Source organism: Eublepharis macularius, chromosome 7 (assembly GCF_028583425.1).
Source record: "Eublepharis macularius isolate TG4126 chromosome 7, MPM_Emac_v1.0, whole genome shotgun sequence".
NCBI lineage: Eukaryota > Metazoa > Chordata > Lepidosauria > Squamata > Eublepharidae > Eublepharis > Eublepharis macularius.
Window position 1 is genome coordinate 129,022,832 of NC_072796.1, and position 20,387 is coordinate 129,043,218.

The following is a 20,387-nucleotide window of genomic DNA, read 5'->3' on the forward strand; positions in this document are numbered from 1 at the left end:
GAAGGCCTTCATTGACTACTGGTTTGCTTCTGGCAGCGAGGACGTGAAGGACATCCTTTCCCCACACAAGCCCCCTTTCCATCATCAGAAACCCTGCTCTGTGTGCCTCCACAACCTGAAGCACAATAGGTGAACAGTGGAGATATGGCCTTGTTGTTTCAGTACCAATACTGCAGAGTTCCCTCCCCACTGAGGCTCATCTGGATTTGAATTTACAGATGCCAGATGAACCCTTTTTTAATTCTCCAAAGGTTTCAATTAGTTCCACTTATGTGATTTTATCTGCCTTATGTGAGCTATACGCTGGAGTCTAGTGTGTTCTTTGCTCACTGGATACTGTTTTTAATTTTGTTATGTAAGTTACTTCAAGCACTATAGTGGAGAGTGCAGGACAGAAATGTTTTAAGTAGAATAAATAAGATTTTTAAAATGTTACATTACGGCAAAGACCATATCTAATTCTACAAACACAGATGAATAGCTTTGTCGTGACTTAGAGAAATAAAGCTTACCTTGCCCAGAATTATATATCGCTTTAACAGATTTTTTCACTTTCTGTAGTGCCGTTCTGTCCTGATCTAACGCCTGTTTAAAAAAAAAAAAAAGAGGATGGGAAGAGAAACTGTCAAGGACTGGCACAACTTCTGTTTTCAATTCTATGCTTGCACACCAAACATGAGACTCTTATAAGCGAACGCTGAACATTTTCTAGAGTGGAAAGCACTAAAGAAGCACTCTGGGTATTGCCCTCGGGGTAGATCTTCAGTCACTCAGACCCTTCAAGTCAATTTAAATTGAAGAGCTCCTAAGGCAGATGTTGGGAAATAGTTGTGACAGAACTAGAGGAAAGAGCTAAGTTCAACTTGCAATCTGATAAAAGGAGCTTTTCATTTATTTATTTATTGCATTCAGTTAAAACATTTCCTTCATGTCTTATTTCTTTGGACTCAAGTCAGTAACCAATGTGGCAACCAAGTTGCAGGGACATAAATGATAATAGATCAGTTAACAAAATTAAAACAGATTAAAATACACAAATAGCAAATTTAAAAGCCATCAAGATAAACATCTTAACACACAGGAGAATTAACTCACTTTCAGCCAAATCAATTAAGGCAAATATGAAACTATGAGAAATCAGAGAGGTAGGTTAAGCTTAGATCATCTAGAAATAATTAGAAAAGACGGTCATTAAAATATAAAACTCAGAGGTGGATAAATGAACCTGTCTCCTAAAAACAAAGAAAATGTTTCCGGGCCGTTAGAAAGAAATATGAAGTTTCAAAAATGGAGAGGCAGGTGGAGTATCTGACTGTTTACTATATACATGCCTTATTTAGACAGTATAACAAAACAATAGCTTCAAATTATCTTCATGGTAAGACTTCCTAAATCAAAAGACCCATTATTTGAACTCTTTTAATGTGTTAACTAGGAGAGTTCACTAGCTTAATCCAACACAAGCTACCCTTTACAAAGCAATCTTGCTGGATCAGACCAAGGACTCATATGGTGAGGCATGTGAGTTTCATTTAGTTATATTGTTCTAAAATGGCCATTGCCCTTTCAACATATACTTGTTTATCATTCCTATTTCATTCATTCATACATTCATTCTTAACCCACCTTTCCTTGAAGTTCAAGGTGGCTTACAATAATAGATTAAAAACATTTACAGTTAAAATCAAAATAAAAGAAGGAGATGTCAAATATATGGGCCCCAGATTGTGAAAGGCTTTAAAGGTCATTTCTAAAAAATACACTAATTTTAGCTGATAAAGTTAAAATGCTACGTCATCTATAAACAGATTTTTCATGCACTCAAACCATATACCCATCATTCAAACTATGTTTATAGGAATCTAATAATATCTTCAGAATGCAAAAGGGTGGAATTATTTACTACAGACTTGATTTATGGTAATAATATATTTCACCAGTTTTTTTTAAAAGAGAAGTAAACTTTGAGTAAAAGCCACTTAGCCTTGACATAGACAATTAAGGACTAGATAGATTTTCTGATTTAATATATTATGAATTCCTGCAATATCAATAACACATACTTTCATTAAGCAATAAATAAATAAGCTCTGACCACTGTTCCAATAAATACATTTTAAAAACCTCAGCTGATACTTTTGCAGTTCTAGTAACACGTGCCAGAAAGCAAAACTGCAAATATTTATAGAACAGTACATACAAACTCAAAACACAATACACAATGTGAACTCAAGTATAAGCAAAAGCAATTTTGATTCTCGTTGACTCTTCAATTTTGTTGGCATTTTATGGGATATAGTAATGGGACAGACAGCTTTTCACCTCTAGGTCACCAAGCTAATCCAGTTCAGGTCAACAACTATTAGCAAATGTTACCATCTGTTAGGTGTCTGGTGTCTAGTGCCTGGGATAAAGTGACTTAACACTTTCAGTGCATTTCAACTGGTAGTAAAATAACCAAAGCTGAAACAAGGTATCTTTGTGGACGCTCAGCAGAGGTTAAAACATCCCAGAGCAAACAAATTACAATATTATGATATTCCCTTGTCCGGTGATTCCCCATATTTTGAATACGATGGTTGGTAATTATCTATCTTTCCCAGCAATATACCAAACTGAATTGCCACCATATTTTGCTAAATGATAGTCTGATTGGTCAGTTATTTTAAATTAAATACTTAAGAAATGCCTCAATTTCAATTTGCCTGTAAAATGCTATAGAGGCTCTTTGCTGGTCCACATGACAATTCCAAAAACAGAACATTTGTTTTATTAGGATGAACCAAAATATCACAAAATTCTGAATTAATCAATTGCTTCTTCAAGCAAAAGAGTAAGCTATGTAAGAAAGAAGAGGCAATCCAAAGTTGACATTTCAGTTTCTATTAGCAAACATCCCATTTCTTTGTTCCAAATAATTATGTTGCTGGATTTGACTGACCAGCAACTGAATTTAGTGAACTAAAGATTTTCTTTTGCACCATGAACAGAAGTGGATGACTACTCAGTCCATGGGCCTTCTGAGAGAGTTTGTGCCACGGGGCTTGAAGACTTATATGACATTATGTACTTGGATGCCAGTGCCTTAAGTACCAAATATGTACATATATCAAACACGAAGAGGTTACATATGTATAAATCATGTTCCTCTATCACTCTCTTTTTTGGAAGATAGAAAGACAGAGAAAAGAACCTGCAATCCATTGCTGTTATATGTACTGAAATAACATTTAAATCTGGAAGTGACAATCCCTTAAATTTGGCCTATTTTTTCACAGGACAGTAAAAATCACCCTTAGTGGATACATTGCCAAGACAGAATTAAATACTGGGACTTGCTACCAAAACAAGATCTGCTTAGCCTTGATGTGGCTTTCGAAATCTGCAAACTCAAAAAGAATCAAAGAATCATACTGTACAGTGGGATACTATTTGTTCAGAAAACAGGAAAAACAAATCTCTTGAATGCAATTCTGCCAAAAATGTTGCATGTAAGGCTTTTAAAAAACCACTTTTAAAAGGAGATATATGATGCTGAAAGCTAAATAATACATCTGCAATGTAAACTATACATATCATTATTTAAATATGTTTGTTGTAGAAACCTAGATCTTAGGGAAAAAAGACAGGAAGAGACAGGCATGATAGACACTTACAAAATTATACACAGAGTGGAGAAAGTGCCCAGTAGGGGTGTGCAGTTCGGGTTTTGGAAAACCCGAAAAAACCCGAATCACCCCGATTCGGGTTGATTCGGAGAAACCCAAATCGATTTGGAGAAACCCGAATCGATTCGGGTTTTCCGAATCACCATAACCCGAATCGATTCGGATTGATTCAGATTGATTCGGGTTTTTCAATGGGAAAATGCCTCCATCTTCCTGGACGCCTGGGGGAGGCAGTTTCCCACCGAATTAATCCAAAATTGGTGGGGAGCTTCCTCTAACTCCCCTCTAACAACCCCCCAAGTTTCAGACCGATTGGACTTTGGGGGGCCATGTTATGGCCCCCCAAACCAGGTCCCCCTATCCTCACATAAGAAAGGGAAGGGTGAGCATATTGTTAGCTTGCTGCTGCTAATCTTCTTCCTATGGGGGAAAAATGAAGAGGCAGGCTTCCTTTGCCAGGGGTGGCATTTCTCATGCAAAATGCCCCCCAACCCTCAGGGGCCCTTCTCCCACCTTTCCTCCCACCCCCCACCAAGGCTCAGCCTGCCTTTGCACACCCCTAGTGCCCAATACTACAACTTGGCCACCCAATGAAGTTAACTGGCAACAAATCCAGTACGGAGAAAAGGAAAGTACTTCTATACTCCATGAATAACTACATTGTGGAATTCCCTGCCAGTGGATGTAGTGATTGTCATGAATAAAAAATGTCTTTAAAAGTAGATTAGAAAGAATTATTTATTTATTTGGGTTATTTCTATCCTGCCCCTTCATCTGCCTAAGACAGCTTGTAATTAAAACTGCACAGTGGTATTTTAAAAAGCCCTTGTACACAAACTTCATTTAAAAAGATCATGTAGATTCTGCAGGATCAATAGTAACGAGTAATGAGTGGAGATGGGCATGAACCGAAATATGAACCAAAATTCAGCACAAACTGGGCCAGTTCGTGGTTCGCAAACCGGTGGTTTGTCAGAGCCCATTTCTGACGAACCAACATGAACTTTAGGCCAGTTTGTTTGGTTTGTTTTTTGGTTCGTCACTACAGACAGCCTGGCGCCAATCAATCAGTTTTCTAGACAACAGGGGATGGGCTTTCTGCAGACCTTCTGCTGATCTGGAAGTGCCCTTCTGCTGACCCAGAATTGACCCTCTGCTGACCTGAAAGTGATGATTTGCTGACTCAGAAGTGACATTTTCACGAACCAAACAAATCAGTTCGCGAATTCATGAACATTTGTGGTTCGTGAAACGCAACAAACCATGAACCGCATGGTTCGTTTTTTTCCTGGTTGGTGCCCATCTCTAGTAATGAGTAAAGGGATCTTCCACATCCAGAGACAATAAACTGTAGAATATCAGTGCTACAAGGCATAATCTAAGGAAGGCCCAGTCCTCTAAGTCCTTTTTGCTAGCCCTCTAGGGCGACTGATTAGCAATCCTGTGAAACAGGATGCTGAATATGATGCCCCAATGATGCAGCAAGGTGCTTCTTATGCTCTTATGTACTAAAGTTGCCAAATACTTTGGAATAAGATGGTTTTTGAGATGTGGCGGCTACTGAAAATAGCAGTCACATCACCTTCTCACTCTTATAGTAACGTATACTAAAACAAAACTTATAACTTGACATCATCGTGCTCCTAGTTGTCCTACCCCTACTTCATTTCACTGGCTGCAGCTTGCAGGGCTGAGGAAACTCGAAGTACAATGAACTCATGGGTTTTGTTTTAATAACAGACATTAATAGCAGGGAAGAGGAGTCTCAGAGCTGCTGTTCTCAGAAGCAGTAATATGTCTCTCAAAACACCTAGTTTTTACCCAAGTAACTTCTGAAAATTGCTACAATTTTCTGTTTAGATTAGGCATTTTCTTTCAAAATTAATTTTAACTGGCTAGTGGGCCACACAAGTAGGTATTCTCTCTCTCTCTCTCTCTCTCTGAGTAATCACATAATTATTTATATAAATATTTATATCCCATTTCTCCAAAAATGGACTCAAGGCAGCTTACAAAAAACACCATTAATAACAGGGTTGCCAACTGCCTGGAGAAACAACATCCCTGTTGTTTTAACAGAAGCTTAATGGGATGTTATTTACCTAGTAATACAATTTACTTCTATGCCATAAAAATATTTACCTGCTTATTTCCCCACATTACGCATCTGGTAAAGGGATAGGACATTTTTCTCCAGGTTTCTAGGCAGCCCTAGTCAATAAAGTCTTCAGTATAAAACTAGCAATACCAACAAAAATATAAAAGTGAATCAGAATAGTAGTCAAATGATTGATCAAAGTCTGCTGCCACTGAAGGAGGCAAGGGAGAGGGACATTCAGATAGCTAAATGGAAGCATTTCAAAGTGGGGGGGGGGAGATAGCCCCAAAGGTTTTACTCTCTCGGGGAAAATCTCCCCACTTTACATCTCTGTCTTGTAGAGGGGTTTGCTGGACAGTCTGCAATAATGACCTCTGTGTGTGGGCAGCCCGGCAGTAGACCGTGATGGGTTTTGCCAATCAAAACCAGCACTTTGAATTGGGACCTGGAAAAAAAAAACTAGTAACCAACTTAGATCTTCTAAGATTTATTTAAGAGATTTCTATTTTACCTCATCACAGTCATGCTCCAGGTGGCTTACGATTAAAAATAAATTATCAATATTAAAACAAGCCATTAAAACATGATGGTAGCTGTCTCCCAGTTGCAGTCTTAACCAGTTGAAGCTTCTGAACACCTTCAAAGGCAGCCTCGCATACAGTGCTTTACAGTACTCTAATGTGAAAGTAATTTTTGCATAGATTACTGTGGCTAGATTCCACTTCTTGAGGAAGGGCCACAGCTGGACAATAAGCAGAAGCTGGAACCAAGTGCTATACTCTGATAATCCTGTGCATTCAGTGCATGGGTATGGGTAATGGTGATGGTTAGTGCAAAACAAGGCAATATTAGTTATTATTAAACCCTGATGCATTATGTATATCCTTGAGATTCTTTATAGAAGATGGTATAGATTCAAAATAAAGGCTAGCGTGGAGTGATAAAGGACAGATAAACATGGCAAGATGGACATATCTCCCACCTGATCCAGGATTACAATTTACTAAAGAGTGATTAATAAATTGCTTTAAAATCAATTAATTTTTGACGCACACTGAACTTCTGGGGTTAGATCCTAAGGAAGAAATCAGGGAAGGATTTGGGGTAACCGAACTTTCCCTGCACCACTTTTCCCATGGAGCCTGCTTCATATTCTGTAAGTCCTGAGGGTCATTAACAAAGTACACTATGGTACTCGATTATGTAGTGAGAAGGAGGAGGAGGAATTCAGTGGAATCAAAGTGAAGGTCAATAGCAGAACTTTGAACTGTGCCTGGAAATCAACTGGAAGCTACTGAAAATCTTTAAACTCCAATAAAATGCACTCGCTGCAATGAGTTTCTGTTTACAACCTGCTATTATATTCTGGGCAAGCCCATCTTTTCACAAGAGTCTAGCCTGGTCTTACTACTAAATCATGGGTAACTGTGGCAAGATTGTCCCTTTTCCAGGAGCTTTCACAGCTGATTTACCAACTGTCAATTTAGGATTCTGAGGATAAGTAGCAGAATGCTACTTATGGAAGAGGAATGTGGGGAAAGGTTGGCTACTCCACCAACAACTTATGTGAATTCTTCTGCAGGACCAAACATATTTTCTAGTAAAGGAGACATATGGAAGAACTGCTTCATCGTAGAATGTAGAAAAACTGGAGACTGCCCCACTGCTAATTCTTCATTGCATGATGTACAATTTTCTTTTAATATAATCACACACATTGTACATTCCCATTTTCAGCATTTTTCATTGCACCTCTGATTCACTGTAAAATTTTCCTTCTGGCATCAAAATTAAATAAATCCTCAACTATATTAACTAAAATACAAAGCTATAGAAATTATACATAGGTGGTACCTAACACCCAAAAAAATCTCCTTAATTTATTCTTCAGCATCGCCCTCTTGTTGGAAGAAATGCAATAATGAGGGTAATTTTGCTCACTGTTGGTGGGAATGTCCCTTGATATTTCGATTTTGGTCGGAAATACTAAATATTATTAAGGAGATAACAGGGTACAGTGTCCCTATGTTACCAAAAGTAATCTTCTTGGGACTGTGGGATCAGACATCGATCCCAAATGTTAGAAGAGACCTTATCAACTCTCTCCTGGTGGCAGCTAGGAGTGCAATAGCAACCAAATGGAAAGACCAATCTCCACCTACTACAGAACTTTGGTTTACAAAAATCTGGAACCATTTGATAATGGAAAAAATAACTGACAATCTACATCAGACGGAATATCAATCTTCGGGATCAAACTTCTGGGAAAAATGGATCCCATTTTACGAATTCATAGAAGCAAGAGATCTGCAACCTCCCTCTTCACACCACTCATTGTTAATGTATTAAAGTTGAAGCACTGTGTTAATATTTGTAAATGCAATGTATTATATTGGTTTGTTGTTTGATTATTGTTACAGTTCTAAAATTGAATAAAAATATATTTTTTAAAAAAGTAAAATTTTCCTTCTGCTATAAAGGACAGGAACAGAGGCAATGAACTACAAAGAAGGGGTTGGGGAAAAGAAAAGATACAGCAGGCTTGTTAACAGGTTTAAAGATACAGTTTATAATTTTATAACTTGAATACACAGTAGCATATCATACACATGAGTGCATAAAATGTGGACAAATTTATAAAAATCACAGTTTAATTTCAGACATACTATGAATTATTGGTTTTTCTTAATAAAATACCTTGTATAATATATCATTGTTAGATACACAGAACACAAAAAAGTTGTACTTTCAGAAAGAACATATGGAAGACAACCACGATAAGCAGATTTCTTTGGGATTGCTCCGTATGTCAAAGTGCTTCCTTCAACATGATGCTGCCTTTGGATTTTTGATCTTTGACTGTCATGGGATAAAATAATTATTGTTCATTGCAACTGGAGAAAAGGAGAAAATGGGGAGGATTTGCTCTTATTTGTCTGAGTGGCAACTGTTTGTTTTTTGATCTTCTTTAAATACTAACTTGAGAATCTATAACCAGATTTTTCTCAAGGACATTAGGACAGACATGAATCTACTTCAATCTTGACAACTAAAGCAAAAGCTATCATGCATTGTTAAGGACTTCGTGCATCTCAAACACAGATAATGCTACACCAACAGCGAAGTCCAGCAATGTTTGGCAGGTACCACTTTGTTCTTCCTGCACAGAGTTCTGGCTACAAACACTTCTGCTCTTTCTGGTTCACAGCGTGATAACTCAAACAGAAGTAAGTTCTGTGTATAGCAGTGCTTGAGATGTTTGTTATCTCACAGGGAAGAGTGAGAATCAAGAAACAGAGCAACCACCAAGTAGGGGGAACAGACTGGGCTTCCTAATGCCTACCTGTCTTCTTCCTTGCACTCAACACCCAAATAATAGAGGCTCATGTGAGGAGGCGACCTTCATTCTTAGGCATTCTTATCACTGGAAGCAGAAAGAAATGGCAGCTTACGTCCACCTTCCTACCCCCTTACAGTCTGAAACAAGCTTTCCAGTCACAGCATCCAGAAGAACCCACCCGCCACAGATCCATCTATCTTACTCTGAAACGCAGGGCAACAAATAGCAGAAAAGCAAATAGCTGAATTCTGCTCACAAAATGCAGTTTGACTTTAAAGAACAATTTTTGAAAGAAGCAGAGTTGTTTCCAACATGGTATATCACATCTATTAAATGCCTGGAAGCACCTTGATCTAACGAGATTTGCAAAAATAGGATTATAGTTTTTCCCTCCTTTATTCTTCTGACACAGAACCATCACCATGTGGCTATAAAGCTTAAGTGGTCCCATATTTTCTTTGAAGTAGGGAAAAACTGGAGCACGTCACAGACAAGAATTTATAATACTATTATTACCTATTATGTTTTGTAATCTGTCTTAAGTAAGAATTGGAAAGGAAGGATAAAAATCTATAAATAGGTAACTGAAATAAAGAAGCTATAAGCATCACAAGAAACAGAGTACAGGGAAACCTGGAAATTTGCATTTCAAAGTCTATCATCTGGTGGACTGGGTCCAGAACACAATAAACGCCTCCCAGGGTGCGGATGGGTTGTTCCTGCCTTGAACTGCACAGTAGCGTGCCCACTCCTAAAGAAGCCTACTCTGGACCTAGGAGACTACCGTCCAGTCTCAAAGGTACCATTCCTGAGCAAGGTGATTGAACAAGTGGTGGCTGGCCAGCTCCAAGGATTCCTGAATAAAGCAAATGGCTTGGATCCATTCCAATCTGCTTTCAGGCCTGGTTATGGGAATGAAACAGCCTTGGCTGTCCTGGTGGATGACATATGCCGGTAGATGGACAGGAAGAGTGCAACCTTGTTAATTCTCCTAGTCTCTCAGCAGCTTGAGATACCACTGAACATGGTGTCCTTACAGACCACCTTTAGGAACTGGGAGGCACTCATCTGCAGCTGTTCCTGTCCTATCCTCAGGGGGGGTTTCAGAGTGTGGTGCTGGGGACTGCTTTTCTGCCCTTTGGCCTCTGGCTTATACGGAGCACCAAGGTTCCATCTTTCCCCCCTATACCTTTCAACATCTATGTAAAGCTGCTGGGAGAGTCATCCAGAGATTTGGGCTCAGTTGCCACCAATATGGAGATGACACTCAGCTCTACCTCAATTTCATGTTACTAGCAGATCCCAGAGAAGCTGTGGAAACTGAACAGGTTCCTAGAAACCCTTTTGGAGTACGGTTGTTGTGGATTTTCCAGGCTGTACAGCCGTGGTCTTGGCACTGTAGTTCCTGACGTTTCGCCAGCAGCTGTGACTGGCACCTTCAGAGGTGTACCACCAAAAGACAGAGATCTCTCAGTGTCACCTTTTGGAGTAGATGAGGACTAAGAATCTCAAAACAGAAGTGCTACAAGTAGGAGGAAAGTTTGACCCAGGAAATGGGTTCTCTCCTGTTTCAGAAGGCATTGCACGTGTGCTAAAGAAACAGACTCATAGCTTGGATCCGGGCAGGTTGCAGCAGTTCCCAGTGGTGCCTTTCATTAGCTTTGTCTAGTGAGCCAGCTATGGCCCTTCCTGGGAAGGAAAGATCTTGCCACTGCAGTGCATGCCCTGGTAACATGTAGATTAGATTACTGCAATGCACTGTACATAAGGCTGCCCTTGAAAACTGTCTCGAAGCTACAGGTGGTACAGAATGCTGTGGCCAGAATGCTGATAGGAGTGGCTCGCAGGGACAATATCATTCCAGTCTTGTTCCATCTACACTGGCTCCCATTTTGCTTCCCGGCCCAAGCAAAGTTGCCCCTGCCATCTGAGGCTAGATGGGTGACAAACTGAGAAAAGGCCTTCTCAACTGTGGGGCCAAAACTTTGGAATTCCCTCCCCAGGACAGACTAATCCTCCCTTCTATTGCTGTCTTCCATCAGTGGGTGAAGATTTTTTGTTTCCTTTGGCATACCCCTAATAGCTCTTATTGGCCCTGCTCTCTGTTCTTGGTGTTTGTTTTATTGAATTATTTTAATACTATTTTAAATGTTTTAAATTTAAATTGTTTAAAACGTTTTGAAATTTTGTACATGTTTGCTACCTTGGGAACCCTATTTGGATAAAAAGGTAGCATGCACCCCTGTTCTAAAGAAACAAATAAAAAGTCAGAATGAATGTTCTCTGTCATAGGGAACAACCATCGCATTTATTTTCATTTGTTTACATGTGGCATTTGCGTGCGGACTTTCTCCCTGTATGGACCCAAAATGTCTGAGGAAAGAAAAACCAAAGCCGATTACTTTCATCATATACAGTAATGTACCACAGAAACAAACAAAACAAGCATATTCTGGACAGATCCTGTTTGATGACACTGTCTCACCTGGTCCCTAGGCTGTGAGCGCTGGGTCCTGCCCAGACCATTAATGACTGCAGGAAGAAGAGAAGGCACTCCTGCAAGAGGTAATTCAGGTGCAGACAGCATGGTACTCCTTACTTCACCCCTCCCCTACATTCACTGTACATGAAAAATCTCGAACAAGCAAGCTCTAAAGAACAGAACCTTATTTACAAGTTCCTCAGACCTCCATCTCCAGCACTTCTACTCCCAAGAGGGACAGGCTAAGAAAGGAACAGCTCCAGTAAAGAACACACTTCTTCCCCATTCACTTAAAATTCCCAATACTGTTTAAAAAAAACCTCATTTTTTTCATGGTACTGTTATTATTTATTTCATGGTACTGTCAATTTCACTTCTGCTGAGAGTACTATTGATATTTTTAGCGACAGAAGATGTGGCGCAAAAGGTTCATGAATATGAATCCCATTCCTGGGGTTGCAGGACCTGTGTGGACTACTAGCCACACGAGTCAGGAGGTTGCAGGAGAAAGCGAGATGGGGGGAAATTGCTGCCTTTCTTTCTTTTCTGTCCACAGAGAAAAGCATCTGTAAGGTAAGCGGTAATGTAGAGTCGATGGGGACAAAAAGTGCCAGTCGCGCTGGAAAAAAAATGTTTCCTTAGCACCCACTGCACTCCTATTGGGAGGGAGGCACCTGTGGTCCTAGTAACAACATGACTTTAAGCACAATTATTGCTGCCAGTCTTCCAGTCCAGCTCCTGCTATTCATAGTCTCAGACAGCACAGATGCATTGTGGGCGCGAACCTCAGAAGAATAGCAGTGGCATGGAAGTAGTAAGGTTTGAACTGAGTTTTCTTCCCCAAACAGATTTAGGGAACTAAAACAGCTATGAAAAATTGTCAATGATTCACATGGAAGTTGCAAAATAAAAACTACACCGCATGTTAAATTAGGATCACAGAAGAAAAGGCACAGACCCAGTGAATCCATTCAGCTGGCAAGACTGCCCACACACTTTATTGCTCTGTGATTCCCGAGAAATAACTGGATTGGAAAACCACTTAGAACCACCAACAGTTATTTAAACTCCAAGTGTTAAGAAATTAGCTGAAGAAAAAGGTTTTTAAATTAAAGTAATTTCTGATCAAGATTTGTTACCATAAATATTGACCTTATTCCATTACGGCTATGCAAGACACTGAGGCAGATTCTTAAGCCATACTCTTACCTGAATGGCTACACGAGTCTACCCCTCTATCTCTGAGATGTCCCTCTGAGCATGTCTACAGCATGACCCATATTAATAAGAGACAGTGTTGCCTTGGGGCATTAGTATTAGCTTCCCTATCATAAAATATTTATTCCAAGTTGTGATATTTGAAGCAATGCTTTAGAATTTTATCAATATGGATGCTGTGCTGTCACAATACATAATTTTAAAAAACAGTACCAGAGAGAAATGATAGCCACCATCCAAAGCCCTGCTGGTTTTCAAACATAAAGGGGCATCAACATTCTCTTCAATATCTAGAAAACTTTAGTACACATTTTGAAATAATGTATATCAATGTCTGCATGTACAGCTGTGATTCCCGCGTCCACTGAAGGCAACTCTACCTCAAGGTATTTTACTTTAAATCTCAAAAAACAAACTTTTCAGATGACCTCACAGTTGCTAGGGAAATGAACTGCTCAAGTTATACTGAAAACCACTAATTTTAGACTTGTAAGAATTACAGCTGTTCTTGTTCCTGCCATCCACCTCCATCAGACTAAAAAGTGGAGCCAAACTAACCAATAGATACTGCGAATTTATCAACCTCCCCCATCTTGTACAGTTTCATACTCCATGTATTCCTGAATACAATAATAAGATTTTAACAAAATCACCTTGCTCCACATTTTAATGTTAAGTATGTTTAACATAGCAATATATACAGCTGATTTCCAGGAATCACTGACCAGGGAAAATGAAATGAGCGCATAAGGTGAAATTGACAGAATTATGTTTTCCTAATTTTCTCCTTGGTGTCTTTGCAGCTGTAATCATGTTCAATACAATCCATGAACACACACACACACACACACACACAGAGTTCAGATGAGTGTTTAACTAAGCAAATTTTTGTACCTATGAATTCCACTTCAAAAATGACATGCTGCACAACAAAGAAACACAAGTTTTATCATCAGTCTATTATAATAAAAGGATCCACATGTCCATACATCTGTGGCAGAAAATAATGCTGGGAGTGTCAAAACTGGTTACCAACTGCAGGATGATCATGGAGGATGCTTTGCCAAAAATGATGGAAATCAGAACATCCTGGCCCAGGATCTTTCCAGATTACGACCCCCTCCCCCGCAGCCCTATCTGCAATGGAAATTAAGGTTCTGTGATTGTGGTTAGTGTGCTGGAACACTGATCTGTGAACACTGCTTCATCTTACCCTCCAAGGTATACAGGCATCAGTGGCCGTTCAGGTGTCCACTTGGCAATATGCCACTCTCCTATCTTTCCTGGCTCTCACAGGGGGTTTTCACTCCTTTTGATACATGACTACCACCACCTGGCCTTTGGAGTTACCTGCCGAGAAGACCAGATCTTCCAGTTCTCCTTCCTTGGCTTACTATTCCAAGGCCCCACTTCATGCCTATGTTTTCCAATACCCAGCATCTAGTTGCCTTGGGGACTGCTTACTGCACTTTTGCCAAAATACACCCCCCCCTTCTCCTGGTGTCTGTTTTAAACAGTGAGTTTGAGTGGTGGAAATCTATGTGGTACAGAGAATTACCAGCATGAAAAAGTATAAAGCATTTCTTTAAAAACATGTTCATGTGCATACTGTCAGCACAACAACAGACTGAGCAAGAGATCCCAAAATAAAGGTATAAACATGCAATTCCTCTGACCCTCACTCTGTACATACCCTAGCTGATCTTATTCTAAGGCAGGCTCTTTAACTTAAAAGTTACAGTGTTCTAAAAGCTTCCCATTACCTTGGCGTCTTTGTTCAGCCTTCTCTCCCCTCTGCATGGCAATGACCACTTTCAGCAGGAGCCCAACTGTGAGAGCTCCTTCTGCCTAAATGGAATCAGCAAGAGACTCTCCCTTTTCAGGCCAAGGAATTTTATTGTCGCTGTTTGCCAGCCCCTTTGCTGGTCAAAGGAGCCTTCCTGAAGTCTCCAGGACTCCAAACTAGTTCCTCTGATGCAGGTATTTAGCCTGGTCATGGCCAAAGGCACAAACCAAAAACCTCTTGGCCCTTTGTCTCTAAACCCAGGCCAGCTGAAATAAGAATATTTATCAAATAGAAATGGTTCTCTTCGTAACTACAAGTAAATGTAAATCTTTCAAGGGCTACAGGTGGAATTTTATTACTTCTATATTATTTAACAGGAGCAGTCCCAGTCATATCACCTCCTAAGCACATGATCTATCAGATTGTCAGAGGACATCAGAAAACAACACTGCCATTTTCTGTGCAACAGACATTCTATGAATTAACTTTGTCAGCAGATCACACAATTTCCTTACACTACAAGAACAGACGATTTCAAAGAAAGTCAGACATGGAGGGAAAAAGGCAGCTTGGGTGTGTACTGGGTGTGTACAGCTTAAGTCTCTCAGCAGCAAAATAACATTTGAGACACGAATTTAGATGCTGCATCTTTATTTTCAAGATATAGAAAACAGTACAATCATATCTTTTTGAATCAGTTTGATAATTTATTAAATACAGCAATATAGAGCAATAAATAAAGCAATGAATATATAGACCTGTGAAATTAGAAGACAAATGCTCTTATACTAAATTACTGTATAATCTTCTGTCCAAGGGTGCCAACACAGCAACCATAGTGTACTCAATTTCAAAGGTTTCTCAAGTCCTGAAAACTCATGCTAGTCTACCACACATACTTATTTTTATTCAAGGACAAATATTTTAACAGTGCACAACTTCAAGCTGCATAAAGATCAAAAGATTTTTTTTTAAGAAGTAGAAACTATTCCGCCATCAGTCTCCTTGGATTAGCCTGTAGCGTTTCTGAAGATTTCTAATTTGGTAATACAATTTACAGGAAAAAATATTAGATTACAATGGTTAATGTGTTCACATCAACACTATTCAGAATCTTTTACTGCTACAGGCAAAAACATTCAGCTAGGAAGGTTGCATTTATTATTACTATTGCAATAGATAAACCAGGAGCCCAGATTTCTACTTATACACTGTGTTAACATATAGTCAGGACTGCAAAGGGACTGCTTTGTGCCCCCCTGTCAGTTTTGACAACAGTGCACAAATACTTGGTAACTTGTACCCCATGTATCTCCCATCTGCACTATGCCAAAGGGTTTGTATTTGCTTTTAAGATATAAAAAGCAGAGCCTAACACTTGATGAACAGTCCACTCTACAAACCCCGGCAACATCTCTGATTGTCTTGCCATGTGACGCACACGTGGCGCAGACTTATGAAGACAAATATTGTATTAGAGCCAGAGGGATCATCTACTCCATTTTTATTCATTTTATACCATGATTTCTTCCCATTGGGGACCCAAATCTTTCAAGGGCTACAGGTGGATGTAGCCCTCCTTCATTTTATCCTCACAACAAGCACTTTGTGAAATAGGTTAGGCTGAGAGAGCGTGATTGACACAAGGTCACTCTACCCTGGCAGAGTGGGAATGCAAACCTGCATCTTCCAGATCCTAGTCTGCTATTCCAACCAATACATTGCACAGGCGCTCAAGCAAAGGGGAGTCCACGAACTTTTACCTGCACCCCCTTTTCAGGTGCAATCACATTTACAATATCTCCATCTATTCCCAAAGATCCGTCTGTTTTCAAGAGCATCTTTTCAGGGAACATAGGAGGAAGAAAACTGGGAAAACCCCTTGGACATTCTGCTTGTCGTTCTTCAGATTCTGACCACAGGCTGCATTCAAATGTTAACAAAACCAGTCAATTTCAGCTTAGAAACCCAGTTTGCATGGAAACAAACTCCAACTTGCCCAGGCATTCAAGTTTCACATCAAACTGGAGTTTGAATCAAGGGCCCCTAAAAGAGAAAGAGAAATCATGCTCTGTGTATGAGGGGAGGAGGAGGGGGAAGGACGTGACCATGACCAGTTGGCAATTTGTCTTGTTCATGCCCGTCACAAACAGTTTTGTTGTGATATCTGAATGCAGCCACTGTTTTTTTTTTAATTAGTTACCAATAAAGTAAAAAAATAAAGCACTGCAAACAATAAAACATCTGTTGTTCAACTACCCAATTCTGAAACGGATTGCCAACAACAGAATGCCAATTTCCTAAACGCTGTTAGTATATTACTTTGTGTATTTATTTATTTAAAAGAGTTATATTTCACCTTTCTGTTCTAAATCTTCAAGGCAGCTTATCAAATAGATTAAAAATTCTTTCAGGGTAATAAGAAAACAAAAAAAATCAGAATAAGAACTGTAAAGCCACTAATATTAAAAATACCACAGTAAAAACAGCACTAGTAGCAATAAAAATGGAAGTGGCTACTATCCATCAAAAGCACAATAGTTTTTATATGAGATCATATGAATAGGGAGGGCATCCATAAAAGCAGGACACCACCACAGAAAAGGCCTTGTTGAAGGCCTAATTAACTGATACTAACTCAGTGGTTTGGGAGCCACATGTGGCTCTTTGACATGTCACCCTGTGGCTCCTCTGAGCGCTGTTCCCCAATTTGGCACTTGCATGTTTCAGGAAGCAGGCAAGGCTCTTGCCCGATGGAGCTTGCTGTTCACACCTCAAACTGTGTCAGAGTGGTTCACACCTTAAAACAGCTGCTGCCAGAGGAAACAGTAAACTGCAAGCTTCCTTAAGGTACGGGCCTTTTTTTTCAGCAGGAACGCAGTGGTTTCGGAACCTCTTGAAAATGGTCACATGGCTGGTGGCCCCTCCCCGTGATCTCCAGACAGAGGGGCAGTGAGATTGCTCTCCGAGGGCAATCTAAACTCCCCTCTGTCTGGAGATCAGGGGGCGGGGCCACCAGCCATGTGACCATTTTCTCTGAGGGCAACCCACTAAGTTCCACCACCTCTTTTCCCAGAAAAAAAGCCCTGGTTCATGGTAACTGCAGAAGTGGCTAACTGCAATCCATGAAGTGAGCATCACTGCCTAACCTACGAAGACAGCATTCAACTAATGCTTAGAGGCTAAAATCTTGATTTCAGTTTGTCATGAGGATGTTAATTCATTTGTTTATTAGAAGATTTATGCTCTTCCTTTCTATTTAAAAATACTGAAGATGGCTTACAGTAAAATCTATATAAAAATTAAAAATAGATAATAGCAGCATCAAAACTCCCACACACTGGGCACAAAAAAGCCTTCCAAAATTTAAACAGAAGTTTGCAGCTGACCCTCAGCAGCCTTTAAATAAGGGTCCATCTGCAGCACAAGGGGGAGTAGGTTCCAAAGAGTAGGGATGGCTACTGAGCAACCAACAAGACTCCCCTAAATACAGGCAAACAGAAAATCAATTAATTCCCTAGGAATCTTCCAGTCTTCCACAAAGTAGGAGTCCTAATTATCCTTAAGGGAGGGAACAGGTCTTTTTGATGGTAGGTGAGGAGATCTGACTTCAAATGTGAGGATTTTCAACAGTTTGAAAAGAGATTCTTACAAAAGCCAAATTTTGGACTTAGTGAAGCAAAGATGGTTTCAAGCATGCGACAGAGAAAACAAGCACAAAAATCTGGAAACTGAAATTGAGTAACCTTAATATGATTTGATAGTAATCGAATAATATTAATATAATATATAATCTTATAATAATCTTATTATTTGATAGTGTCTTAATTCACTATCAAAGGGCGGGTACTTTTTAGTCGTAGTACGGAATAGTACTGAATGTAATTAGTGATAATATGGTGGTAATACTCAAATAACTGCACTGACTCATTGTGTAGAAAAATCCATCCTGAACATACAGGGTTCTGAAGACCATTCACTTTCAAGATCACCATCTATAGTTTCAGAACTATCTGTCAATTATAGTATTTCAATCATATCATGAATATCACATTGCCACAGTATGTTATCCACAGCAAAAAAAAAATCCTACCAACCAGAAACAACCACAGATATGTTCATGATAAGATCAGATTACAAGCAGAAGTTAACCGATTAAAAATATGTATTAGCATTGATCAATTAAAACCGGCATTCAGACCACCATTCAGTCCATAGACAATGTCACACACAAATTTCTGGAGTGTATGAAAGAGAAACTGAGCAGTATGCAACAGCCTAAATAATAAAATTGTTACCATTTGAAGAACAGGGGTATCTTCATTGGATTGTAGAAAGGGCTAGGGCTAAGGCAGTGTGTATAAGTAGGGAGGAGTTGCTGCGGAAGAAACTGAAGAGGGAAGGGACTAGGGTATTTTGGGCTATAGAGTACACGGATAAAGCATATGCTATTAGGGATATAATTAATCGACACTGGTACTTGTTGGAACACCTGCCGGGCTGTAGAAAGTTACCCTATATAGGGTACAGACGTACCAGGAATTTGAGAGACCAGCTGGTCCATTCTGATATGATGGAGGGAAGATTGGACACGAACGGTCCATCGGGCCACCACCAGTGTGGCCACTGTAGTATATGTAAGCTAACGTTGGAGGGACAGCAACTGAGAATAACAGCTAATAGGACTATCCAATTAAAGTATTTTTCTACCTGTAGTTCGGCAGGTGTAGTTTACATTATTCAATGTCTGTATATTGGTAGCACCACACACCCTGTTTGGGTGAGAAAACAGGAACACCTTTCGAAAATAAGGAGAAGAATCACAGAAGCGCCATTGGTGACCCACTGGCTTGCTCGAAAACATAGCATGGAGGATCTTAGATATTCAGTGTTGAAGGTGGTAGCAGGCAATGGAGGAAAACTGTCACAAAATAACTTACTACGGAGAGAGGCAACATGGATTTCTGAATTGCAATTGATGAGTCCAATGGGTCTGAACCAGGAGTGGGATTTGTCGTGTTATTTGTAGGGGTTCACCTTAAGATCGAGGCTCAATCAGAGGAATAGGAGTACATTAAGGTAATGAGGTTGCCCTTAGCTTACATGGAAGTGATGGCCCGTGGAAATAAGCCAATGGAGTGCAAGATGTGAAAGAACCATATGAATTATATGAATTTTCAGTACTTGTGAGAACAGTGAGTATGAGGGAGTTGGTTAGTAATGTTAGTGGAGGGTTTAGATGGAGTGTTTGAATGTTTATTCTTGTGTTTAGGTAACAATATTGCCCTTGAAAAAGCACTACGTGTGTGAAATGAATGCGGCCGACTGTCTGTAGGGCATGGAGATCTTATGAGTGTTTATTTATTCATTCATTGAAGAATCGTTTATGGACCGGCACCATACTTTGCGGTCTTGAAGTTTTCACACCACTTCTACTACTTCACTTCAAGGGAAGAAGCTTGCCAAGTCCTTGTGGACTATGACTATAGGATTCCTTTTGTACTTACTGTAAAATTACTTGGACATTTGTTATTCTTATCAGCTTTTGTATATATTTAAGTGTTTATTTCGAATGTATTGATGTTTTCATGATTATTGTCAATATACAGAGCACTGTTTGCACTTTGAATTTTTTGATATAGAGTAATTAATTTTTGACTGTTTGGTTTAACCATACTGGGGAGTTATTTTGAGTTGGCAATGTTTTCCTGCCAAGTATCCTGAAGCCTAGTTCTGCAGCCCTGAACAAAATGCAGAGAAATAGCTGTTTTATTGCTGATGCCATTGAAATTTGG

General features: G+C 39.6%; 1 protein-coding gene across 1 annotated transcript in view; it reads right to left on the reverse strand.

Moving 5' to 3' along the window:
• Positions 1-20,387, reverse strand: part of ASAP1 (ArfGAP with SH3 domain, ankyrin repeat and PH domain 1) — a 202,460-nt gene that overhangs the window by 86,635 nt on the left and 95,438 nt on the right. Inside the window, exon 4 of the mRNA XM_054984560.1 lies at positions 513-585. Within this exon, the coding sequence (XP_054840535.1) occupies positions 513-585 (73 nt within the window). The remainder of the gene's footprint in view (positions 1-512; positions 586-20,387) is intronic.